General features: G+C 51.9%; 1 protein-coding gene and 1 long non-coding RNA gene across 2 annotated transcripts in view; one reads left to right on the top strand and one right to left on the bottom strand.

The window, feature by feature from the left end:
- On the bottom strand, nucleotides 3,379-10,876 carry LOC110255859. Its single transcript, XR_002336770.1, has 2 exons — nucleotides 3,755-10,876; nucleotides 3,379-3,648 (listed from the first exon to the last, which is right to left on the bottom strand). It is a non-coding gene; the product is annotated as an uncharacterized LOC110255859 (long non-coding RNA).
- Nucleotides 11,648-26,257, top strand: part of IRS2 (insulin receptor substrate 2) — a 28,482-nt gene continuing 13,872 nt past the window's right edge. The window contains 2 exon segments of the mRNA XM_021065907.1: nucleotides 11,648-15,354; nucleotides 15,357-15,681. Coding sequence (XP_020921566.1) covers nucleotides 11,674-15,354; nucleotides 15,357-15,681 — 4,006 coding nt within the window. The 5' untranslated portion in view covers nucleotides 11,648-11,673.

The raw sequence follows: 26,257 nt of genomic DNA, 5'->3' as shown, positions 1-26,257 counted from the left end.
TCTGAACGCTGCCTCCATCCTGAGGATGCGAGGGGCCCTTGTCTCCCTGAGGAGAGGAGGCTGCTTGTTCTCCAACCTCAGCTCTCCCGAGAATCCTGGGCTCCTCGTGGTCCCCACTTCTGCTGGGACAGCGCTTCCAACCCCAAGTGGAAGTGTCTCACGCCTCATCCTCAGGCTCCCGCTCATCTTTCCTGTCTTGTCTGGGCCGTGTTCCAACCTCCCCGTCCTCACAAACACCTCACGGGAGGAAGCCACTGCGTCTGGATCCACAGCGGATCCCGAGTGGCCGGAAGCCCCTCCTTGGGTGACTCGGCCTCTCCACCCCGCGATGCTCTCCTCGGCGCCGCCCTGCGATCCCGCCCTGCTCTTTCCTCCTGCCTCCCAGACGGCTCCATCGAGGGTCGTCTGCACTCCTCTTCCCACCCCGACCTTGAAGGTGACACTCTCCCTGGGCTCCCTTTTATCTCCTCTCTCTCCCTGCAGTCTTAGCCAGTCCCACAGATGCCAGTGCCACCCCGGGACTCCCAGCCCGGTACCTCCAGCCCTCACATCTTCCTCGGTTGCCTGATGGCTGTGCTGAAACCCTCGGGAGTCCCAAATCCACCTCCCACCCCCAGCCCTCTCTCCTCGGCCATCTCCCTGCCCAGGAAAGGGCACTGCTGCCCACCTGTTCCTGGGCAGGACTTTTCAGGAGCGCTTCTGGAGTCTCTGTTCCTCCCTTGCAGCCACACCATTACCAAGGTCTTCCGAGCCACTAAATGTTAAAATACATTGCTTTGGAGTTCCCACTGTGGCTCCGGGGGTTAAGGACCTGACATACTGTCTGTGAGGATGCAGGTTCGATCCCTGGTTCTCGCCCAGTGGGTTAAGGAACTGGTGTTGCCGTGAGCTGTGGTGTAGGTCACAGATGTGGCCTGGATCTGGTGTTGCTGTGGCTGCGGTGTAGGCCGGCAGCTGTAGCTTTGATTTGACCACTAGCCTGGGAATTCCCAGATGCCCCAGGTATGGCCAAAATAAAATAAAATGAAGTAAAATAAAATACATTACTTTTACAGCTTTGAATGTTCTTGTGCTACACAATTCAGAAAATCCAAAAATAATGACATGTGAGTCCTTGCCTGCCACTCCGGGTCCCCAAGACCCCAGGGAGGCCTGTGCCGTGGCCAGCTCTGTGACTAGGCTTCCAGAGCATCCAGCCGCGAACACGCACATGCCCTTTTTATAAAACTAGTAGCACTCTACACACTGCTCTGTAACTTATTCCCCCGCCCCTGCCCTGCATCTTCAGATGGAATTGTCCCTATACATAGAGCTGCCTCGCTCATGTCGCAGTTGCATCGTATTTCATGCGTCTGTGATTTGATCTGCTCTTAGTCGTGGGCATTCGATTTGGCTTTTCCAGCTGCTTGCTGTTCCATTCAGGACGGCAGTGAAGATGCGCCAATAGAAATTATTCCACCCATGCCTGTCAGGTTCTAGTCTCAGCACTAATGCAATAAACACCCTTGCATTTCACATACACACAGGTAATTCTTAGGGGTTAATTGTCAGTCAAGGAGCATGGACATTTGTCACTTTGGTAGAGACCGTCAGAGGCCCTGCAAGGATGCCGTTTCCATCTGTACGGCCAGCAGCCTGTGTGAGAAGCTTTCCTGACATTCTGGCAAACACGCTGTGTTAGCCAACATCTCAATCGGTGCCAATCTGATACGTGAACGATTGTACCACTCTGTGGTTTTAATTTGCGTTTTTCTTATTATGAGAAACGTTAAGCAAAAGCTTTTATAGGCTTACCACTTTCTTGCACCTACTTTCATCACTCTGACCTTTGTGTTCAGATCCTTGACCCATTTTTTTTTTGGCTGTGTGGGTGGCATGCAGAAGTTTCCGGGCCAGGGATCGACCTATGCCAGAGCAGTGACTTGAGCCACAGCAATGGCAAAGCTGGATCCTTAGCCCACTGAGCCACCAGGAACTCCCCCTTCACCATTTTTATACCTTTGTGGCCCCTTTATAACATTACCGGAGGCTTTAAGGTATTAAATAAATACATATTAGCACTTCATCTGTGATACCGGCCTGTGATTTCTTCCCAGTTTGTGCTCTGCATTTTGTCATTTTTGGTTTTTGTTTTTTGGCCACAGCCACAGCACATGGAAGTTCCTGGGCCAAGAATGAAACCCACGCCTCTGCAGTAACCTGAGCCACTGCAGGGACAACGCTGGATCCTTAACCCCCTTTGCCACACTGGCAATTCCCGACTTTGTTGTACTTTTCTTTTCTCCACTGAATTCTATTTCCGAAAGCTAAATGTGTCAATATTCCTTTCCTTTTCTCCTAAGTTTTAAGGTTTTGTGTTTTAATATTTAAATCCTTGGTTCACCTGGCATTTTAGTGGAGGGAGACAGGGATTCAGCTTTATGGTCTTCAGGTATATTTTGCAGTTATGCCAACATCATTTATGGAATCGTCTGTCTTCTCCAGAAAGGAAATCAAATGCCAACTTTAGAAAACACCAGCTTCACCCGAAGCTGGATGTACTTTGACCGTGAATACCACTGGCTTTGGCTGTGGCCATTCTGGCTCATCCTCCTCAAGGCTGTGAGCTTCCTGGGACACCGTCTGGGGCTGAAAGTTCATGCCTTTTCCCTACGAGCTCATCAGTTAGCCTGTCACTGTGACGTGCTCACTGGCAAAGGACGTGAGCTTCTGAGGTCAGAGACTTGTGCCACAGCAAGACCTGCCTTGGCCCTCTGGTCCCCCAGGCACCATGGGGGTGACATGGAGAGTCCCAGGGCTGTCTCTGTGGGGGGCTGTCGTAGCTGGTGCACCAGGCTCAGGAAGCTACCTCTTTTGTAGCAGGAAATAAGCAAGCCTGCTGTTGGTCCTGAAGGGAGCCAGCCACCACATTATCCCTTTCAGCGGTTGCTGCAAACACAATACCTAGAAATGGCTTTTGGGTAAAACGGAGCCAGGGGCTTGTACATTTCACTTACCCAGCAAGAGGGGTGGGACCAGAGACACTGGCGGGAGGCTGTCCGTCCGACGGCACAGCTGGGCGGCTGCTTTAGGTTTGCATTTTGCTGCCAACAGGACCACACACCGTGTCTTAGCACAAGGAAGAGGCTTAAGTGTTGATCAAGTTGATAGAAGCAAATATGTTATTGAATTAGAACGAATTTATCAACAGATAACATAACTGGGAGCCATCTACTAAGATCCCCTCCAAGCCAATAGTTCCTCACACCGTCTGCATGATAGCGCTTAAGGCTCCCTTGTCTGAAACATCGACTTAAAAATTAACTTAAAAATAGACTAAATAGGATTACCAATGTCTGACTAGTTAAAACGCGTTTTCATGAAATGACATTTGGAGACTTTTTTTTTTTTTTTTTTACTATTTTCATTCCCCTCGGAGTGTTTAGCTGATAACATGAGAGGCAAGCACAGGGGTGAGGCACCCCGCATCTCTTTTAAATGGACGCGCCTTGTTTGCGAGATGGGCGCTTTGTTATCATCGCTGAGATGTTTTCATCATGTTCCGTTTGACACTGCAACCCAGCCGCAGCTGGGACCTGCATCCGAAGCAAACGGGGAAGACAGAATGGGGTCCTTCCCTCTGACCTTAGCTAGGGACGCAAACATCCCCTGGAAGAGAGAAAAGGGAACCTGCTTAAGGATGTTTTTAAAACAATGGAACGTAGAAGTGAGGCGCAGCAGCAAATAGTGTAGTTACCGTTAGGAAACATTTTACCTTTGGAAATGAAGGACGGGGGCTTCCCTCTTATTTCAAAAGGTGTTGTTAACTCTCACTGAACATGGAACGAGGACAGGACAGACGTTCTTGTGAGAGAAGGTGGGAAGCCATCCACAGCTCAGGATCACCTGCAAATGGCTGTCAGCGTGAACTGCGTACGCCTAACATCAAGAAAATAAAATAAAATGTCATTTAAAACAAGACGAACGTTCATGTTGCCCAATTTACCGTTTACGTGTTCCCGTGTATTCTCTTTCTTTCTTGGAAGCGCAAACACATTTTGAATCGTGAAGCAGCTCCCTGCAACCAAGATGAAGCTCAGCTCTGGTTTTCTTACTCTATCTGCATAGTGCCTTTTCCTGGAATTTTCCCGAGTGTTACCCGATGTGAGATGCTTCGTGAAACTTCCTGGGAATAAGGTGAAAACCACTGTCTCTACCACATATCGTTAAGAAGAAGAGGCTAAAATGCCAACACGAGGAATTAAAATACAGCAGTAGGAAAAACGCCAAAGGATAGTTGTAATGACACGTAACAATTTTGTTTCTGAATTGTATGTGTGCATATTGCAACAAAAGATACAAGGGAAAAGATATTTCTCAAACATAAATCTCTGATGGAACATAGTTCTTTAGACAGGAAACCAAAGGGGCAAAAACCTATGTTCTAGATAATTCCTAAAATGCTTGATGCTTAAACAGATACTTAACGTAGGCTGAGTAATTTGATGTTTGGTGCTTTTTATATTTTGAATGGAGGAAGATATAAATTCATCTGAAAAATAAGGGATAATCCTCCTTTTCTATTATTCTATAACTGAAAAATAATGTGACTTTCAGTAACCATGCCTAATGATAGCCTGCATATTAACTTCCTTTTTATATTGTGAGGGACGTGGTTGCCATTTTGAAAGTGGAGTGCCCGTGTAGTGTGTGTAGAAGTTTTAAAATCAGGGACACAGTTGTCAAAATAAAAGCAGAATCATGCCATCTCCAAATGTCAATATATTTCATTTCCTCTGGGCCGTTTAATAGCAGTGCAAATATGGATTAGAAATTCTCACTACTGACTCCCTAAAAAGACATCCTTGGGGTAAAGTAAAATTTCAAACATTTTTCAATATGTACCTCTAATTTTTCCCTCTTTCAGCAAGCTCAGAGGCTGACGTTTAATGAAGAACTAGAAAACACGAAGTGCAGGCTGGTGTGCGCCTTCCGGTGATTCTCAGAAGGTGTTTTTCTGAACTGAAATCTGCACTGGACATTCAACAGCCAGCGGGAAATGGCGCTAAGGGGCATCTACTTTAATTTCACGTGTTGTCACTCGGTTTATTTTCTTGTGAACCTCATGAATCCCTCTTTCCTCACGTTACTTCAGTCTAGTTGACATCATGTGTGTTCTAAGTGATGCAAAAAGTATCGCACACACATATAAAGAGCGCGTCATCCTTACACACTGTGTGTGGGCTCATAGGACAGGTTACCAAAGATTACCCAGAAGGGGCATTACCAGAGCTAACTGGACTCTCACGTGTGTCAGAAGTATGTATTTGTAATTTTGGCATCATGGGACATTTTTTTCTATTTACCCCATAGATTGATGAGAGTCAGATGCCATTAACAAGTAAATATACTGATAAACAGCTCTCACTAGCTGTTCTTGTTATTGTAGTATTAGCATTATTATTGCTAGTCTAGGTCCTGCTTTTTTTTTTTTTTTTCTCTTTCATCCACAGCAAAAGTACTTGAAGAACATGGTTGGCAGCAAATAATGTCTTCTGATGCCTTTACCCTGTTTAGATAACTTAGCTCAGATACCACTACTAACTTTAATATCTCCAACATGGGCATCCTAAAATTCGAGGTTAAAACAATTACGGAAATGATGTCATTTACACATTTAGCGCTGATAAACGAGCCATGAGCTCATACATTCAAATTATTTTAATCCACGAGATAGCGACATTTGACACCTGTTATTTGTTATTTGGAGCTTTAACAATGTTATTTATCATTGTGAAAATATATTTTCTTTCCTCTATGCTTTTTCAAGTTTTACTTTTCACTATCTCTCAAGATGACTTGGGCTTATTCTAAGAACATTTGGGACTGATAGGTCTTGTTAGTGGAGAAATCCAACCAAAAATTTGCTTGTAAGGAAAGGAGATTTCAATTGTCACCCTTAGGTTTGCTCTGGGATAATTTCCAAAATAACCCTGCTCTGATTCTTATTTTTAATGTGTTGGCTAGGTCCTTTTCTAAAATCTTAAATGGAAATGGATATATATTTTTATACAATGGCTGTTCTTGGTAAATAAAGACACAAATTGAGACATAAAGTGTAGCAGAAAATGAGAACATATTAATTTGATAATCACCCCCCAAAATCTTAAATTTATGAGGAGAGTCATTCCTCATTTGTCGTCTGACGTTGCCCCTAGTCACTCCCTGTTGCTATTTCTTTGTTTCATCTCAGATCGTTTCTAGCGACGTATTTAAAACTGTGGGCAGAGCAAAGGTAGGGGAGGTTGGGACCAGCTTCCTACAAGAGCAGGCACCACCCTGGTTGTGACAACTGGCACAGGAGCCGGCCCTGCCTTGGGAAGAAGCATTGCCAGTTGGTGGCAGCATTCACAAGGGTGGGTCATATTTCCTCTCTTATCTTTAGGTTGGATTTCAAAACAACTCTAGAAAACAGACTGAAAGGCAAGCCTAGAAACAGCCCGTGACCACGGCAGAAAAGTGCAAGGTCTCTGCTGTCCGGTTCCACAAAACGCCACAGCATCTGGCAAAAAGCTGGGGCGGGGGGGGGGGGGGCGCTCGAGTCCTATTTACCTCTTGAGCAGTTTGCAAAAACAGGGTGCAAGCTTGCTCCGAGAACAAACAGTGGGATCAATGAACTGTGGCTGATCTTTCCCCTTCGTAACATTTGTTCAAGGACACTCCCAGCTGGCCTCACGGCTCATCCCCCCTCCCCTCCCAGAAAATAGAGCTGTGTCATTTTAGAGGCTTTTTTTTTTTTTTTTTTAATGTCATCTGCTCCTGAACGGCGTATTGAGAAGCAGACACTTTTGTTCTGCTCCGACTTGAAAAAACAAACACAGCAAACAACGTTTTAGGCACAGCTAGAACATTAAGAGCGAGCCCCACACAAGGCATCAATTCAGTCATGCAAAACGTGAGGATATTATATTTCAAGGCCAAGAATTCCAAGGAAAAGGGCTGTTTTCAGAAGAAACGCTATTTTTTTTTAAATGATTCAGTAATATTACACGGTTGGGAATGTGACATTTTTACTTCATTGTAGAATGTCTTTAGGGGAAGAAGTTGTTGCTGTTGTTTTAATGTAGAAATATGCTCTCAAAATTCAAATACAACAGAATTCAGGGGCAACTAAGAATTTTGGGTTACTAACTACAGTCACTATGCAATTAGTTGTTTCTGTGAAAATATTTCTTCAACATAATTCTATTTAAAATGAAAATATTTTGAATATTGGAATAGCTGTACTGCTGCCTACTTCAGAAATGAGAATTTTTCTAAACTGAATTAATTCAATTCACACACTGTTCAGAATAATTCTTATTTTACGTGTTATAGCCGTTTGCTCTGGCATATATGCTCATAAGAAATTTGTTTTAGAAGATCCCTCTTCCTCAAATGAGCATTTAAGAAAAGGGCTATTTAAAATACATCAGTAGTTTTAATGAGCAAAATAGATACTTTACAACTTTTCAAAAAACTAATACAATATATGAACAAATCCAATTTTTTTTTTTTTTGAGCACTCTCAAAGCCATCCATGGACAGTAAATGACCCAAACAGCAGTTACATTCTTTCATGTAAATCATTCTGTTGCACAGAGCTGACATGTTACAAAATCCTTGTGAAATTTCAGTTGAAACATATTAGCAAATCTATTTGTGAGAAAAAACTAGCTGCTCAAGTTCAGGAAGCTGCTGTAGGAATCCTAAATGAGGAAAAGCTTGTCTGCAGCATTCCTTCATTACACACAGGGAACTTTATTAAATGAGCAATTGAAATACATTACTTAATACAGTGAAATCTTTCTAAAGGCTGCGGCCATAAACCTCTGACGTTCAACTGTGCACTCCTAAAATGCATTTTAAATTCAAGCTGTTCTGGCTGGTCATATAATATTCCACTTGAAGATCTGCTTAGTGGGTCTGTAGGTAAGAGTTCATTCAGATAGAAAATATTTTCAAACAGCTACAGGGTTAAGAGAGAAAAAAAAGGGTTCTCAAGCACCAGAATGTACGAGTCTTACAGAAACAGAGAAGAGACTTGATGGTGGTTCCTCTTATCATTGCTATTATTTGTAGGACTGTTTTTTATATTATAACTTTGTGATGCATTTTTATGAAATTGACAACATCACGAGAGGTAATTAAATTATTCCAGAAAGAACTTTCTGTTTTAGTAAAAGCATCCTTGTGTAGATTCTGTGTTAAAACCAACAAACACAAAACACTCCTTGCTGAAAGAGATGACGATTTTATTACCCATGAAAGGAAAGAGAAAGATCTTGGACCATGAGAAAAAATTTCATCCAGGCTCTTGTTGGCAACAGGCCACACAAGAAGCACCCAGCCCTGTGTGGAGAGCAGGTTGGCAGATGTTAATGGCTGACTTGCTGGAAAAGTCTGGGAGAACAGCTGGAAAATCACAAGGTGAGAAACAAGCTTTAAATAAATAAATAGCGTATTTGGCAATCGACAGGGGGAAAGAGAACCAGTTCCTTTGCTGAGGAAGAGGATGGGGTACTTCTAACTACGGAGTTCCTTTCTGCTGGTTTCATGGACTGACTTCCTAATGCGAATGGAAACTGTGTTCCCACACTTGTAGTTAGAGGTCCTAGGATTTCAGAATGACAATGAGCTTGCAGTTTTGCTGCAGATTTGGGATCTAGATGCATGAGACGCCCCCATGGAGGTGATAACACTTCACCCCACCCTGTCTGCCCCCTAACCATTGACTGAGGCTGTAGCTCATGGAGGAAATGCCTACTGCCTCAGGAGGGCTTGACACCTGAACTTGAACCTTGGCGTCCTACACCAGAACAGCTCCAAGGGAAAAAACAAACCCAAGACGGACTTGTTACCTTCCAATGGGCATAGCAAATACATATTCAGGGACTATTTGGAAACTTAATTTTGTATCAAAAGCCCAAATCAAAGAGAAATACTTTCTCAGAAGAAATTACTCTGGCATGATGCTGAAGAGAAGTCGCCCCTACCAGCGCCCTCTGCTAGTTAGAGTTTCTGACTGTGTAGGCAGGCCCACCTACTGCAAATCGTCACAAAGTGGATGAGACCAGGCCACATTTTCTTCAAGTGCCCAGATAAGAATCCCCCATCTCTCCTCTCTGATTGGACAGATCGCTAGGCAACAGCTGTTCCCATCCAAAGGGCAACAAGATCTAAAAAGAATACAAAACCAAAGTGCAATGATCATAAGGGTGGTGCCCTCAACGCACACACAATCATACACACCCACACACAGAAACACACACAGAGATATACACACACACTTAAAGCAGCACTCCTAAAAGTATTTTTTAAAGCGTGGTTAAAAATGAAGGATCAAGTTTAAATATACCTCTCTATAGTTCTATGATGGTATTTGTCATTGATTATTCCTGCTTATATTACTCATCAATAATCATAACTTGTATACCTAACAAACAAAAATGCTATGATCTTTCTGTAAGTAGGGATCTCCTGACCCATAGAATTAACTGGTAGAATTTTTAAGTCCCATTTTTACAACCATGTTAAATATATAGATCATCCTTTCAAAAAATTACAATCTTAAATCATTTTTTTTAATGTAGGGCTTCATCCCATTTAACATAAAGACTTTTATAAAGTATAGAGGACATTTAAAGGCAAACTTCCAGGACTTATAAAAATTAACCAACACTGTTGTTTCAAACTATTTCATGAAGGCACATAATTAAAAAAAAAAAAAAAAAGTAAGGGCTTTTGTGTTTAGCCTTCTTAGTTTCTGCAGGATCTGGAGCCTGCCTGGATCCGAACCCAAGAACTCCCCCTCTCACCAGTAGCCCTCACTGTTATTTGGGAGATGCGATTGTACCGGGTGAGTCCTCATTTGTAATCGACTTTGAAAGTCACAAAAGCCACGTAGATGTAAACACTCGAAGCACTTCTTCAAGGGCGTATTCCACGCGGCGCAGACTGCGGGCTAAGCGCGCGCAGGTCTGCAGCCGCCCGCTCCTGCGCCTCCCCCACGCGGTGCCGAGGGTCGGGCGGGAGGAGGGCACCCGCGGCGGGGACCCGGCTCCCGGGGCTGTGTGCTCGCTGGAGCCCGCCCTCTTCCCGGCACTATGGAAACTGCAGTTCTCCACGCCCGCTCGTCCTCCTTCTCTTTCTCCTATTACATCCCCAACAGCCGATTTCAACTTCCCGAGAACCTGACAAGTGAATGGCGCTGATGACGCCCCGGAAAGAGCCCACGACCGGGTGCGGGGGAAGGGCGCCCCTGAGCGGGTGGGATCCCGCCAGCGGCCGCCGCCAGCGCGGCCTGGGGTAGAGGGCGCCGCATCCGCGCCCCCTCCCGCACCCCGACTCTCCTTCCAGGAAGGGGCACCGAAGCTGCTGCCGATCCAGAGCTCACCGGTGACGGACTAATGTGATGCTCGTAAACAAGCCGGGGCCGGGCACCCGGGAACCACCCAGGCGCAAACCCGCCAAGGCGCGCCCCCACCCCGAGCCTGGGCGCGGGATCTGCTGGCCGAAGTGTGTGTTGGGGGAAGGTGGTTCCGAGAGGGCAGCCAAGTTCACTGCCCCTTCTTGGCCCCCAGCAAATGGGGCGGCGGCGGGGCGATGCGGGGCCCGAGTGGGGTGCTACCTCCGCCTCCCCTGCACCAAGCCCAGGTCCGCGGTCTCGGCCCCTGATCTCCGCAGGCGCCCACCCCCTACAGTGTTCCCTCCCCCGGTCCCCTCCCCGGCGGAAGCTTCGAGCCCAATTAATTGAGTCAAAGGCGGGAGGGCAGGGCCCTCCGCGCGGCGGCCGGCCCCCGCCCCTCCCGCGCGCCCCTTTTCCCGCCCTGGGTGGCATCTCCTCCGCCGGCATCCCCAACGAGCCTCTGATTAATGAGGCTCGGGCCGGCCCCCACCCCGCCCCGGGCCCCGGCCTCCGCGGGAGGGGGAGGGGACGGCGGGAAACGCGGCCCCGGGAGAAAGGGGGGCGGGGCGGGGGCGCGCGGCCCGCCCCCCCCGCGCCCGGCGCCCATTGGCCGCACGCGCCGTCCGTCCGGGGGCGCGGCGCCAATGCGGGCGGCGGGGCGGGGCGGCCGCGCAGTGTGTGCCTGCGTAACGCCGAGTCACATGTTGTTTTGCTCTTCTTAGTTCAGTCACTCGGTGCGCGATGTGTTACTCACTGTGCGGCGGGGACCGCGACGAGCCCGGGTCGCCGTTGGCAGCAGCAGCAGCACCAACCCCGGCGGCGGCGCGGACCCCGAGTACCCGGGCACACCCCGGCACCGCGGAGCGCGGCGCAGCGGCGGGACCGGTGCGGCCGCGCGCGCCTTAAGGCTCGGCCCCACGGCTCGGGGACCCCGACTCTCGGCCCAGCCAGCGAGTCCCCAGGCGCCGCCCGAGAGCCCAGGAGGAAGCGGCCGCGGGCAGCCGGGCCAGGGGGCGGCCACCGCCCGCGTTGGTCATCCTCTGGGGCCCCGGAGCGCGGAGGGCGCTGCGCCACCGCGCGGTGCCGGCCCCCGCGGGCCTCCCCGAACCTTCTCCACCTCCTGGGCCCGAGGGACGCGGGCTCGGGCGGGCGAGCAGGGGGGGGAGGGAGCCGCTCCCGCCCGCGCCCCCTCCGCTCCCTCCAGCCCCTCCAAGCCCGGCCGGGCGGCGGGGCCTGAATCGCCGGCGATGGCGAGCCCGCCGCTGCACGGGCCCCCCGGGCCGGCGGGCGGCGACGGCCCCAACCTCAACAACAACAACAACAACAACAACCACAGCGTGCGCAAGTGCGGCTACCTGCGCAAGCAGAAGCACGGCCACAAGCGCTTCTTCGTGCTGCGCGGGCCCGGCGCGGGCGGCGACGAGGCGACGGCGACAGCGGGTGGGGGGTCGGCGCCGCAGCCGCCGCGGCTCGAGTACTACGAGAGCGAGAAGAAGTGGCGGAGCAAGGCGGGCGCCCCGAAGCGGGTCATCGCGCTCGACTGCTGCCTGAACATCAACAAGCGCGCTGACGCCAAGCACAAGTACCTGATCGCCCTCTACACCAAGGACGAGTACTTTGCCGTAGCGGCCGAGAACGAGCAGGAGCAGGAGGGCTGGTACCGCGCGCTCACCGACCTGGTCAGCGAGGGCCGCGCGAGCGCCGGCGACGCGCCCCCCGCCGCCGCCACCGCCGCGTCCTGCAGCGCCTCCCTGCCCGGCGCCCTGGGCGGCTCGGCCGGCGCCGCGGCGGCCGATGACAGCTACGGGCTGGTGGCGCCCGCCACGGCCGCCTACCGCGAGGTGTGGCAGGTGAACCTGAAGCCCAAGGGCCTGGGCCAGAGCAAGAACCTGACGGGCGTGTACCGCCTGTGCCTGTCGGCGCGCACCATCGGCTTCGTGAAGCTCAACTGCGAGCAGCCGTCGGTGACCCTGCAGCTCATGAACATCCGCCGCTGCGGCCACTCGGACAGCTTCTTCTTCATCGAGGTGGGCCGCTCGGCCGTCACGGGCCCGGGAGAGCTGTGGATGCAGGCGGACGACTCGGTGGTGGCCCAGAACATCCACGAGACCATCCTGGAGGCCATGAAGGCGCTCAAGGAGCTCTTCGAGTTCCGGCCGCGCAGCAAGAGCCAGTCGTCCGGCTCGTCAGCCACGCACCCCATCAGCGTCCCCGGCGCGCGCCGCCACCACCACCTGGTCAACCTGCCCCCCAGCCAGACTGGCCTGGTGCGCCGCTCGCGCACGGACAGCCTGGCCGCCACCCCGCCGGCGGCCAAGTGCAGCTCGTGCCGGGTTCGCACGGCCAGCGAGGGCGACGGCGGCGCGGCTGCGGGGGCCGGGGCGGCAGGCGGGAGGCCGGTGTCGGTGTCGGGGAGCCCCCTGAGCCCAGGGCCTGTGCGCGCGCCCCTGAGCCGCTCGCACACCCTGAGCGGCGGCTGCGGCGGCCGCGCCAGCAAAGTGACGCTGGCGCCGGCAGGGGGCGCTCTGCAACACAGCCGCTCCATGTCCATGCCCGTGGCGCACTCGCCCCCGGCCGCCACCAGCCCGGGCAGCCTGTCGTCCAGCAGCGGGCATGGCTCGGGCTCCTACCCGCCACCTCCCGGCCCACACCCGCACCTGCAGCATCCCCTGCACCCTCAGCGACCCTCCAGCGGCAGCGCCTCGGCTTCGGGCTCCCCCAGCGACCCTGGCTTTATGTCCCTGGATGAGTATGGCTCTAGCCCTGGGGACCTGAGAGCCTTCTGCAGCCACAGGAGCAACACGCCCGAATCCATCGCCGAGACTCCCCCGGCCAGGGACGTCAGCGGGGGCGAGCTGTACGGGTACATGACCATGGACCGGCCTCTGAGCCACTGTGGGCGCCCCTACCGCAGGGTATCCGGGGACGGGGCCCAGGACTTGGATAGAGGGCTGAGAAAGAGGACTTACTCCCTGACCACACCTGCCCGGCAGCGGCCGGTGCCCCAGCCCTCCTCCGCATCCCTGGATGAATACACCTTGATGCGGGCCACCTTCTCTGGCAGCTCGGGCCGTCTCTGCCCGTCCTGCCCCGTGTCCTCTCCCAAAGTGGCCTACCACCCCTACCCCGAAGACTACGGCGACATCGAGATTGGGTCGCACCGGAGCTCCAGCAGTAACCTGGGCACGGATGACGGCTACATGCCCATGACCCCTGGCGTGGCCCTCATGGGTGGTGGCAGTGGGAGCTGCAAGAGTGACGACTACATGCCCATGAGCCCCACCAGCGTGTCGGCCCCGAAGCAGATCCTGCAGCCACGGGCCACTGCAGCGGCCGTGCCCCCCACAGGGGCGGCGGTGCCCACGCCCACTTCTGCAGCCAGCAGGGCCTTTCCGGGGAGTGGGGGCAGCAGCTACAAGGCCAGCTCCCCGGCCGAGAGCTCCCCGGAGGACAGCGGGTATATGCGCATGTGGTGCGGCTCCAAGCTGTCCATGGAGAACGCTGATGGCAAGCTGCTTTCCAACGGGGACTATCTCAACATGTCCCCCAGCGACGTGGGTGCCCCGGGCACCCCGCCTGACTTCTTCGCGGCTGCCCTGCACGGCGGCGGGGAGATGCTCCGGGGCGTCCCCGGCTACTGCTACAGCTCCCTGCCCCGCTCCTACAAGGCCCCCTACACCTGCAACGGGGACAACGACCAGTACGTGCTCATGAGCTCCCCCGTGGGGCGCATCCTGGAGGAGGAGAGGCTGGAGCCTCCGGCCGGCCCGGGGTCCACAGGGTCCACGCAGCTGGACGGCGCCTTCGGGGCCGCGGCAGGTGGCGGCGGCCACACCCAGCCACCCCATCCCTCCGTGCCTTCGCCGGGGAGGCCCAGTGGCGTGGGCAGCGGGCGCCCGGAGGGCTTCCTGAGCCAGCGCTGCCGGGCCGTGCGGCCCACGCGCCTGTCGCTGGAAGGGCTGCAGACGCTGCCCAGCACACACGAGTACCCGCTGCCGCCGGAGCCCAAGAGTCCCGGCGAGTACATCAACATTGACTTCGGCGAGGCGGGTGCGCGCCTGTCGCCGCCCGCGCCCCCGCTGCTGGCCTCGGCCGCCTCGTCGTCGTCGCTGCTGTCCGCCAGCAGCCCGGCCTCGTCCCTGGGCTCGGGCACCCCGGGCACGAGCGGCGACAGCCGGCAGCGCTCCCCGCTCTCCGACTACATGAACCTCGACTTCAGCTCGCCCAAGTCACCCCAGCCGGGCCCCCAGGGCGGGCATCCGGTGGGCTCCCTGGATGCCCTCCTGTCCCCCGAGGCCTCCGCCTACCCGCCGCTGCCCCCGCGCCCCGCAGCCCCTTCCTCGGCCCTGCAGCCGGTGCCCCCGCCACCCCCGCCCGGGGAGCTGTACCGCCTGCCTCCAGCACCCACCCCCCAGGGCCCCAGCGCTGCCTCCGCTTCGTCCTCGGAGACGGCGGAGAACGGTGACTACACCGAGATGGCCTTCGGCGTGGCTGCCACCCCGCCGCAACCCATCGCGGCGCCCCCGAAGCCCGAAGGTGCCCGCGTGACCAGCCCGGTGTCCGGCCTGAAGAGGCTGAGTCTCATGGATCAGGTGTCCGGGGTCGAGGCCTTTCTGCAGGCCAGCCAGCCCCCCGACCCGCACCGGGGGGCCAAGGTCATCCGCGCGGACCCACAGGGGGGCCGCCGCCGCCACAGCTCCGAGACCTTCTCGTCGACCACCACTGTGACACCCGTGTCCCCGTCCTTCGCCCACAACCCCAAGCGCCACAACTCGGCCTCTGTGGAAAACGTCTCTCTCAGGAAAAGCAGCGAAGGGGGCAGCGGCGGCGTCCTGGGTGGGGGCGACGAGCCCCCCACGTCGCCGCGCCAGTTGCAGCCACCGCTCCCCCACCAGGCGCGGCCGTGGACCTCGGGTCAGCCGGGGGGGCCTTGGTCGGCTGCCCGGGGGGCAGCGGCTCGCCCATGCGCCGGGAGACCTCCGCCGGCTTCCAGAACGGCCTCAACTACATCGCCATCGACGTGAGGGACGAGCCCGGGCTGTCGCCAGCCCCGCCGCAGCATCCGCACCCGCAGGCCGGAGACAAGAGCGCCTGGGGCCGGACCCGTAGCCTCGGGGGTCTCATCAGCGCCGTGGGGGGCGGCAGCACCGGCGGGGTGTGCGGGGGGCCCAGCCCCGGCACCCTGTCCTCCGCCAACACCTACGCCAGCATCGACTTCCTGACTCATCACCTGAAAGAGGCCACGGCTGTGAAAGGTGAGGCCCCTGGCGGGTGGCAGAGGGTGGGCGCTGAGGGCCGCTGGGCTTCGCGTCTGTTACCTTCTTTGGTACCTTGACCTAAATGCCAAAGTACTGGCGCAGGTTTCTGGTGCTGTTTTGCCTTTGGCCAGACGTCAGCTCTCTTTCCCCACAGACCTTGCCAAGAGCGCTCAGGTCGTCTTGGAGTTGAATGTGCATCTTCAGGCTCAGGAGACTGAGTTTGCTTTGGCCCAACGCGTGTCTCCTCTGCCACAGCCCCTGCCTCCTCCCCTCCCGTAACACCAGGCGGCCTCCTGGCTCGGCCACCCGGTGAGGTGGCCCAGGGCCTCTTCCAGATCTGAGAGGCGGCAAACTTCTGCCGGGCAGGGACCCGAAGTTGCCGCAGCTTCCAGGCTACAGCCTTGCCTTTTGTCTTTGTTTTCCTGGAGCCCGGCCGGCTGATTCTCGCTGAGCCTCCAAGTTGGTCAAAACAACCCGAGGGCCTGCAGGTTGTTTAGGAAAGGGGCGTCCATGTTGGTGGTCGCTGCAGGGAACGGTTAACCTTCTAAAGTCTACACTTGCACTAGATCGGGACCTTTCCTTGGGCGACGTGCTTTTCCTCCCGAGGGGCTGGGCTGGTAACGCTGCTTAAACAGGGTGCTTCAAAGCAGTGCTTCTCAAACTCGAGCCACCGGGAGCGTTTGCTGAGGTCGGGATGGCGGGGCTGGGGGCGGTTCCGATGCAGTGGGTCTGGGATGTGTGGCCCACTGGGTGCGTTCCTAAGAAGCCGCAGGTCGTGCCAGCGCCGCTGGTGGCAGTACCTGCCTCAGTCGGAGCCCCCAGGGAGGTCTGAGAAATGAGCTGTGGGGTCAGCCCCGAGCGGTCGGGCGGAGCCCAGGCAGCGGCATTTTTCGGTTGCCCGGGTGATGGGAGTCTGTGCTTCAGAGCAGCCGGTGAGAAGATAACGTCTTTTTAGGGACCCCCGTTGGATGGGGCTCCGTACTGTTCACTTTCTCATCCAATATCCCGGAGGAGAGAAGTGCTTGCTTTGCACCTGGGGGTGTTTGAATGCTGAGGTCGAAGTGGGCTGGGTGGGTGGGTGTTCAAGAGTTTCTTCTTTAATGTGTAGCTGCTTCTGTGCAGGGTTGCTGGTAAGATAGAGGTTCTGTGGGGACACAGGGCACAGAGGAGGGAGCAGGGCTCAGATGCTGGCCTGAGGTCGACGGTCTGCAAGGCTTACAAGGTGATGGCCAAGCTGGCCTGGGGATCCTTATCCCTTTTGTTCTGGAAGTGAATGGACCCATCCGATGCCATGGAAATCCAGCCTATGTTTCCTAGTGTCTGTGGGGTTTAAAGTGATAGCCGTAGGGTGAATAATACCCTGTCATTCTTAGTGTAACAGAGGAGACGCTGGTATAGAGGAAACAGAACAAAAGATGGAAAGTGACAGAGACCTGTCAGGAGTGTGCTCTCAGCACGTCTAGTTAAGTCCATCAGAAGATGTCAGAATATGTCCCCCAAACAATGATGCTCAGCTCAAGGTCACTTGGCTTGGAGTTCGTTGAGCCCTACAGGTGCCTCTGAAAAATTGCTGGTGTGTCTGGGAGTTGAAGGCCGGTTCGCTGCCATCCGAGACACAGACCAGACAAACACGCCAGCCTCGCCAGCTTTGAGTGGGAAAGGAATCCAAACGCACACCAATGGGTATGTGCCATACTGAGCATGAAAGTACATTTTGCTGAAATCTGATTCTCATCAGAAAAACAGCCTGAGAACATAACACCTTTTACTGCTTCTGACCGAGTAGGCGGCAAAAACCTGGACTGGATCGAGGAGTGGCCTGGGAGTGGGTTTCTGGCTGGAGGGGGAGGAAGGAGCTGGAGTTTGCGCCTTCAGGCCTGCAGGCATCAAGGCCTTTATGATAAAGCAGATACGTGCAGAAACGTGATCCATGTGTGACAGAATGACCTTTTCAGAGGAGAGAACAGTTTAAACTGCAAGAGATAAGTTTAGTAAGAGGCCTGATTTGGCTTGTTTTGTTTCAGATTTCCCAGCCGAATAAAATTCCTTTCACCCTGTAGGATTCAGGATTCTGGAACCAAAACAGCAGGTTGTATGTTCCATGGTAGCTGAGCAAAGATGAAAGATGGCCTTGGCCACTGTTGTTTTTTTCCCCAAGATGATGTGGGTGCTACGGTGAACACCCTCTTAGGATGGAAAAGGGCTTTTTAAGCAAAATAGACACCTCCAATTGATCCATGGTGCCAAAACCACATTTGAGAAAAAAATAAAAAGGACCGCAGGCTAAATGGGTTTCTGGTCAAGGAACGTGAGCACAGGGAGGAGCAGTCAAACAGGGAAGACGAGCAGGTCGCCTTAATTGAGGTGGAAGCTGAAAGAGCATCTTCTGTGGAGCCAGAAATGGACCATGGGGAAACTCAGAAGGAACATCACTTTTATTTAACTCATGGCACATGCAGACGTGGGTTTCCAATGCCCATAAGTACAGAGTTCACAGGCGGGAAGGGCCCTTTCCGAGCATGACTGATGGACGCAAAGCATCTCTTGAAGGATGACATGGGAAATGAACTTCCTGGGTCCCCACTGGTGCTGCTCTGACTTTCAGAGGTGGCTGCGTTTCCACCGCCAGCTCCTTGGGGTCTGCGTGGAAAAGCTCCGTTAGTTGTGCTGAAGCGGAGTCACTTGGGGGTCGCCGGGGTAGTGTTTGGTGTTTGGAAGGAGGTTTGGTTCCAGCCCTTTCATGGTTGTTTACAGTAGGATTGGGATGGAGGGCGGGTGTCAGAGGCGGAGCCAATTAAAAAGCGAGCCCGCCTTAGATTTCCACTCCGATGTGCGCCTCCGGGTCTGCAGGGAGTCCGCAGCAGGTGAAAACGTGCGTCTGATTCCTCATCTCGTTTGGGAGATCCGAGAAGGTGTTTTGTGAGTGTGGCTATGGAGAAAGCTGACCAGTCTGATAAAGTGTCTCTGTTTGGGGGCTGCAACTCTGCCGCTGTGCTTTCAAACTGCTCTTTAGAATTGACTTTCTATCCTGGGTTGTGAGGGCTGGAGATGGGTGTACCCCATGAAAGATGCCGTCTCAGGGCTCCTCTTCCGTGGGGTTTTCCTCCTAAAATTGCTTTGTGTGCAGGGACAAGGCAGAGGAGATAAGAATTACCCCCGAAAGCATCTGTATTTAACTTCGTTTGATAAAAGGACTATTTTTTCACATCCTGTGGTGAGAGAGTCACGGGATGAGATAAAGAGCTCAGAAGGTACAGCGCAGTCCTGATTGCTGTTTCCCAGGACTGTCTGCTGAAGTCGGAAAGCCAGTGATTCGGCTCTTTTTTGGAACCCCGGTCAGCTCGCTCGACAAGCCACACACGCTTTGTTTTCCGAGGTGCCTGCTTTTCTGTCCGCTGTGGTTGGCTGCCTCTTGTCATCGCAAGGTGATCTTGGGCCCGGGAACAGGCAGCCAAGGTGCTAAGGAAAACACACAGGCGCTGGTGAATGAACGTCACGTGACGGGCTCTGTTTCCTTTATTGAAAGAGAAACCTTTACAAAAATAGTTCTTGGGAGAAGGAAGCCCAGGCTGTGGAGCCCTTCCCCGGGGAACAGGAATGCAGCTTCCAGTTGCTGGTCTTCTGAGTCATAAGTCAGTGGAGGGAAGCCATTGAATCCCTCTTTGTCACTTTCTCTGTCTGTGGAGTGAGGTCATTATAACCCGTTTCTTCTGGGTCCCAGGGCCACGGGGAGGCCCAGGAGTTGTCAACATCCGGAGCGGCAAAGCCCTTCTAAAAAACATGCTGATAAAATCAGGGATGCTGTTGATACCCCCCCTTCCCCAAACCGCGACTGGATACAGAAAAGATGCTTTTGGAAACAGGTGCTCTTAAATTAGAAAACAAAACCAAAGCTCCTAGTTGACCGGAAATGGAGCTAACACCTTCCTAAGAAATGCAGGCCCTTTCTCTTCGGTTGCTGGTTCCACGCCAGTCTCCAAGAACCGCTGTTTTTGGCCCTTTTTATTTACCTTGAGGTTTTTTTTTTTGTTTTTTTTTTCCCTGTAGATAATTACCAATTGTTATGCAGTCGTATTTGAGGTCACACAGTAAAATAACAGAGGGGAAAACACATTCTATTCCTGAAACTGTATCAGGACGACACTTCTGATCACCTCTTGTGCTTTACTTATATATTAAGAGATGCTGCCAAAGTGCAGATCTGTAGCTAGAATGCAGATTTTTTTTTTTTTAAATCAACAGTGTTGGCTTTGAATATGGGATGCATTGTAAGAAAAACAGACCCCTTAAACTTTGTGGTGTTGAATTGCCATTGTTCAGCCTGGGTTGTCACTCTTCGAGGTTTTGATGTAATTACAGGGGTCCCTCCTGCACTGTTTTGAGTTGTCTGGTTGTCAGACTGGGTAGGAAAACCTGAAAGGTTTGATTCTTTTGTTCTTCCTCAGGCCAATTCCCCCACCCCGCCCCCACCCCCAGAAAAGGGATTTTAAGAGCTAATTAATGCTTTATTTTCTTTTAGAACTCCTAGTATTAAAATGAATCTCTTTTACTGAAAAGAACTTGCGAAAGTGTCCGCACGGGAATAATGGGTTTCCTGTTAAAATTCCCTCTAACGCATTTTCTGTAGAAGCAGAGTTCCAAGAGCTGGTTAAATTTTAGTATCAGATTTGGCAAGTGGAAAGGTGTTTTGTTTTGTTGTGTTTTGTTTTGTTTTGTTTGGGGGCGGGGTAGCACAGAATCAAGTGTTCCCATTTCACCTTAGCAACTTTTAAGGGAAAATGCACCTTTAAGCTTTTATCTGCTTTGCCAAGTACATTGAGTTGGGGGAGGGGGCGAACCCAGAGGGAAGGAAGCCCCGGAGCCCCGCGCCCCCACCCTCCCCGCCTGTTTTTTGAGGGGGCCCTTGAGCAGGTGGACTCTGCAGACTTCATCTCCAGCGCACATGCGCAGAATATGGGTTTCCATAGGTGGGCGTGGCCTTTTCACCCCCCGAACAAAATTCCCTGAACCTCTGAAATTCCTGGGTATCAGCTTGTTCTTGATCAGGTGAGAACCCGCATTTCAAAGGGTGGGCTTTCTCTGTGTTTTGTTTTCTTAATTTGACCATGTTCTTCAAGACCCCAGGGCTGGGGCTGAGTCGCTCAAGGTTGGTTATTGTAGACAGAATCAGGGGTAGATTTTTTTTCTGAAAAGCATGGGTGAAGTCCTCAGTCCAGACCAAGGAGGTGCCAAGGTTGATGATTGCTCCAGATCATTCCAGGTCTTTCTAGATCGCTGCAGAGACGGACATTAACGGTGCGTCGAAGTAAGAGGCACAGAAGAAAGTTCTTTTTTAATTTGATTGGAGAAGAAAGTTTGAGTGGAGAGACTGGGTGTGTATGTTGGATATTCCCACATTGCCCGTGGGTGCCAACAACACAAGATGCTTCTGTGCTTGGCGCTCTTACTTAATGGCATTCATTGCCTTAGAACTGAGTTCATCGAATTCTGCTGAAATGGAATTGGGTTAAAAGTTAGAGGCTGGGAATTCTCATTTGGCTCAGCAGAAACGAACCTGACTAGTATCTATGAGGACGCAGGTTCGATCCCTGGCCTCGCTCAGTGAGTTAAGGATCCGGCTGTGAGCTGTGGTGTAGGTCGCAGATGTGGCTTGGATCTGGCATTGCTGTGGCTGTGGTGTAGGCTGGTAGCTATAGCTTCGATTCGACCCCTAGCCTGGGAACCTCCATATGCCGAAGTGCAGCCCTAAAAAGACAAAAAACAAAAAAAAGTCAGAGGCTGCATGTTTACAAATGATAGAGTAGTCAGGTTAGCGGTTCTGATTCTTTTTGATGGGACTGAAAGTTGAAGTTTGTCTAAAGTCGCTTTTACCTGTCCACAGACTTTGTAAAAAGTTAATCAGGCGAAACGTGCCTTCCATCACTTTCTTATGCTGTTTGTCAAATCGATGCCCAAAGACGAGGTTTAGAAACTATTCTTTGCTTCTGGCGCTTTTACTGAAAATTGGAATATTTGGTCAAATTGTGTGCTCCATAATTATACCTTAAAGGAGAATGAGGACATGCATATAGCATTTCGTTAATACGAGGCTTTGTGGTATCAATTTTAAAGGGTGTTACATTCCCCAGAAATGAATAAATACTATTTGGGGTGATGCATGTATGCGTTTACACGTGTAGCTCTGTAACATCTCATCCAGCCAAAAGCTTCAAGAGGCTTTATGTGGGTTTTTTTCGTAATTAAAGCCAGGCTCCAATATTGGATAAAAATGTGTTTTCCAACCATGTTAACACTTTATAACCTTAAGCGTAACTTGGTTTAACTGTTACTTTAATCTGTCCATATGCTATTGGTACAAATACCTGAGTGATTTATGTGGTCGTATTAAATTCCAGTTTTTTCAACGTGAAAAAATAAGTGCGATGATAGTGTTCCTTATATTAGCGATTTCAGTAGTTACCTTAAAACTCATATGCCTGTCTTCAGAATAACATACTTTTGTATAGAATCAATGCATAATCTTCAATATTTATGAATGTGACATAGGACTTTGTGCAAGTTTAAGCACAAGGAGTCACTTAAATCTGTCCACCTTTTGACTCCACATTGTAAGTAAACTACCTGCCTGCAAACTTGGCAGACAGGGAATGATTTTGAAAGGGCAGGACTAAAGTTGGAGATGATGAAAACAGAGCCATTATTCTGCTTAATAGCGAAAGATAATGAATTGCGACCCCCCTCCCCTTTCGATCACAAAAAGCGTTCAACATTCAAAAGGTGTTTTTCTTCATTTTATACCGTTAAGATGTTTTCATACGTAGAGGATCACAAAACACCCCAAAACCCTGCAGCAGAGGCATGGCTGCCTGGGCCCCCAGTTTTGGGATAAGGAACCCTCAGCTTGGAGTTTCAGTGACTTGCCTGGGAATCCCTGAGCCACAAAGGGTAGAGGTGGCTTGAACCACACAAAGAGGCTATTTAACCACCTGACCCTGGTCAGTGTTCTTTTACCTTTGACCCTTTTTGCTCTAAGCCCTACTCTCTGTCTGTTTTGGGAGCTCCTGTGAAAGTCCGGACCTTGGGGTCTGACTGTAGGTCCGCCTCAGGCAACTCTGAGGTTCGCAGCTGGGGTTTTATTTCTTTTGGTGGCAGTGACTTCATTTCTCTTTTTCCTTCCACCCATTATTTGTGCAGACTGGGGTGGGGACGGCTCTGTAGAAAGCCTGGACCGTCCACCAAAGCTGCCTCGTCGTTCGAACTGGTTTCCAGAGCTGCTGGGCGGAAGAGCTCAGGTTTCCATCCTGTCTTCAGGGCGCTGGTGGTGTTGACGAGTTTGGGAGGAGACCCAACGTGTTGGTTGGTTGTCTGTCCTGAGGGCTCCCAGGCTGGCTTCCTGGACCTCGAGGGACCCGCCGAGGGGAGCACTTCGCTCCCCCCACCTCCCCCCCCCTCCCCGCTACCTCTGTTTGGATAAAGGAAACCGTATATTACAGGTGACAAGAGTCGCCCCTCCAACATGAAAACTTGAACTCTCTCTCCACATGGTGTGATGACAATCAGGAAAAAAAAAATGCAAGGTCGTTGTGAGGGAGAGAAGCTGGACACCAGGGCTGCGTGTAACTGGTTGGAAGGTTGTGAAAACAGAGGCCCGGGGAGGTTGGGCGTCTTTTCCAAGGTCACTGGTTTAATTCGTTGGTGGAGATGTTTGTAAATATTATCAAGAAGGAACAGGGCGTGCTCTGTCTCTGCAGCCTTTGTGCTCTGACGGATCACTGGGTCCCTCGATGCGGCCTGTTCCGGCTGGAATGATTTACTCAGTGTGGAAGTGCTGTGCTCTTCCCATTCCGGAGCGTCTCAGGAAATGGCTTCGTGCCGAGGCTCAGAGGTGTGTGCTGGTGGACGGAAGCGGGGGCCTGCAGACGCCGAAACGAGAAAGCATGTTGGAAGTCAGAAAAACAGGCTGCTGGCGCCCATGGGGGCTGTGGTGATGGATGCGATGGAAGAGCGAAGGCTTGGCAAACGTTTGAGATCATGTGCTTACTTGTTAAAAAGAAAAAAAAAAAGAGGAAAGAAAATTCTTGGAATAATTCGCATAGGCCTCTAGGATCGGGGAAAATGGAAATCCTTTTTCTTTGGAGGTGAGTCAGCCTCCAGCATCTAATGCGTCAGTGTGTGTTTGCAGGTGCGGCCGGAGGGTGCTGCCTTGCAGTTCTTCTGTCAGTGAAATAGCACATACTCCTCTCAACCATTTGCAGGTTCCTAAGAAATGAGTCATCATCCTATTTAACGATGAGCTTATTTGAAAACGAACCATTTTAGAATTTGCCCCACTGGCCATAACTCACTGATCAGTGGCTGCTGGGAGCTGCTCTTGTTCTTTCACCAGTGCCCTTCTGGTTGTTTGGGCTTTTTTTTTTTTTTTTTTTTTTTTTCCCTGTGAAACAAAGTTACTTCATTGTTCTGTGATGAGAAGTGGTTTTTCAGAAGGTGCCACCTTTCCGAGGTGGCACTAGAATCCTGCTTCAAAAGGCATCAGGAAGATGTAAACACACGTTACAGTTGACAAGCTACACACGCACGGTTGGGACTCTGCGGCCCCGTGCTCTTGGGAGCGATTCAGAGCTGTGTGTTTACATGAGCTGTCAGTCTCTCCGGCATCCGGGGAGAGAGTCCTGCCTTCCTAGCAGATGGCAGCCTCGGGGCCACGCGCCTGCCACTACCAGCCGTGCGCATCCCTGATCCAGCCAGCATCGCGGTCCACCAGCAGCCCAGGGTACACACGGCGCCCATGCTGCCTCCTGTCAGGGCTAAACTGGGCGATGCCACTGCTTCTCAAGTTGAGAGGAAAGCGGAGGGCCGAGAACCCTGGCTTAGGGTATTTTTTGGCTGTGGAAGGAGCACTTACCCGGCTGCGTGGAAAAGCCGGCAGGCATTAACACTCCGTTGTGCTGTGTAGGGCATCTTGGTCCATAAACCCAGCAGTCTTTCCCCAGATGAGGTCTGGATCCCTCTGTGGAAACTTGCCTTCCATGGCGGACCGAGGGCCAGAGCACTGGTGCCTGGCCTCGGGCTGGTGGTGGGAAGCCTGGGAAAGTCGAGACTGAGGTCAGCGAGCACCTGCCACCTGCAGATCCCCGGGTCTGTCGGAGAAGCCCCCACTTCAACGCATCACATGAGTGACACACGCCTTCTCTGCCGGGCCAGGCCCAGTGCCCCATGTGGGTCTCCTGCTTCTTTCCTCCTCCAGGGCTTCTGGAGCCAGTAGTGGGTGGATGGATGGGTGGGGGGATGGATGGATGGATGGATGGATGGATGGGCGGTGGATGGATAGATGGATGGGGGTACATGGGGGATGGATGGATGGGGAGCTGGATGGGTGGGGGGAATTGTGAGGTGGGGGAGACGTTTAGGAAAGAGGGCAGAATGTTCTTCCTGAATTTAAAAACTATGCAAATAGCGCTTTAGAAACTGCAGGCAATAAGCAGGATCACACAGGGCACGGGGTGCAGGGTGTCGTGCAGCTTGATTTTGCATGAAGGTCAGTGATGGAGGGTGACCCCAGAGCTCCAGAACTGCCGAGTTTCCAGGAAGGGAGAGTCTGCTGGTGGGTTTCTCACACCGCAGCCTGGATGTATTTGTTAAACAATAAATCACTAACGTGATTTGTGCTGTTGTCATGCTTCTGTTTTACTCTTTATATGAAGTCGGAATTTTAAAAATTGTTTTCCAGCATAAAAGTGACCTAAAAGTAACACTTTTCATATTATGCATATGAAAGAGAGCACAAATCTATAAAGTTCTCCTGAGCTCTTCCCGTTAAAGTAGCAGATAAGTTTGGGGAAACTCCTACTAAGGGCGTTGCTTCGCCAAGTAGACGTTTAGTAACTGAACATCTTTAGGTGTGCTTACACGAAATGCATTGTTTGCAAAACTGCAAGAGCCAGATTTCCTCTTTCTTTAGATTATAAAACCGGGAGTTGGAGTTGCTGCTGTGGCTCAGTGGTTAACGAATTTGACTAGGAACCATGAGGGTGTGGGTTCGATCCCTAGCCTTGCTCAGTGGATTAAGGATCCCGTGTTGCTGTGGCTGTGGTGTAGGCTCCGATTGGACCTCTAGCCTGGGAACCTCCACATGCCACAGGTGCGGCCCTAGAAAAGACAAATAAATAAATAAAATAAAACCAGGAGTTTATGTTTATTGCAGTTAAGTTTCAGAGAACTCCCTTTAACTGGTTGAGTAAACAAAAACTTAAAACTTCGGTAATGAACGCTGTGGAAATAATCGATACAAAATATTAATAAACTACAAGTATATAAACATTAGTGAATTTGAGACATTCTTTCAATTTAATTTCTCTTGACACATTTTTTGAACGAACGTTTTATCTTCAATGGAACATTTAAGTAGCTTCCAGATAGAATGCCATTTTGGTAAGAGGGTCACATCACAATTGGAAAGACTGACCTTAATTCTTCCCTTTTACTTGTTATTGTTATTGGCAGTTTAGCTTGTGGGTCATGCTGATTTATTTGTTGTTCTGGTTCCAAATGAAATAAGCACTGCAGGAAAATA

Source organism: Sus scrofa, chromosome 11, assembly GCF_000003025.6.
Source record: "Sus scrofa isolate TJ Tabasco breed Duroc chromosome 11, Sscrofa11.1, whole genome shotgun sequence".
Classification (NCBI taxonomy): Eukaryota; Metazoa; Chordata; class Mammalia; order Artiodactyla; family Suidae; genus Sus; species Sus scrofa.
The sequence above is the reverse complement of the archived record's forward strand: the minus strand, read 5'-3'. Positions and strand labels throughout refer to the sequence as shown.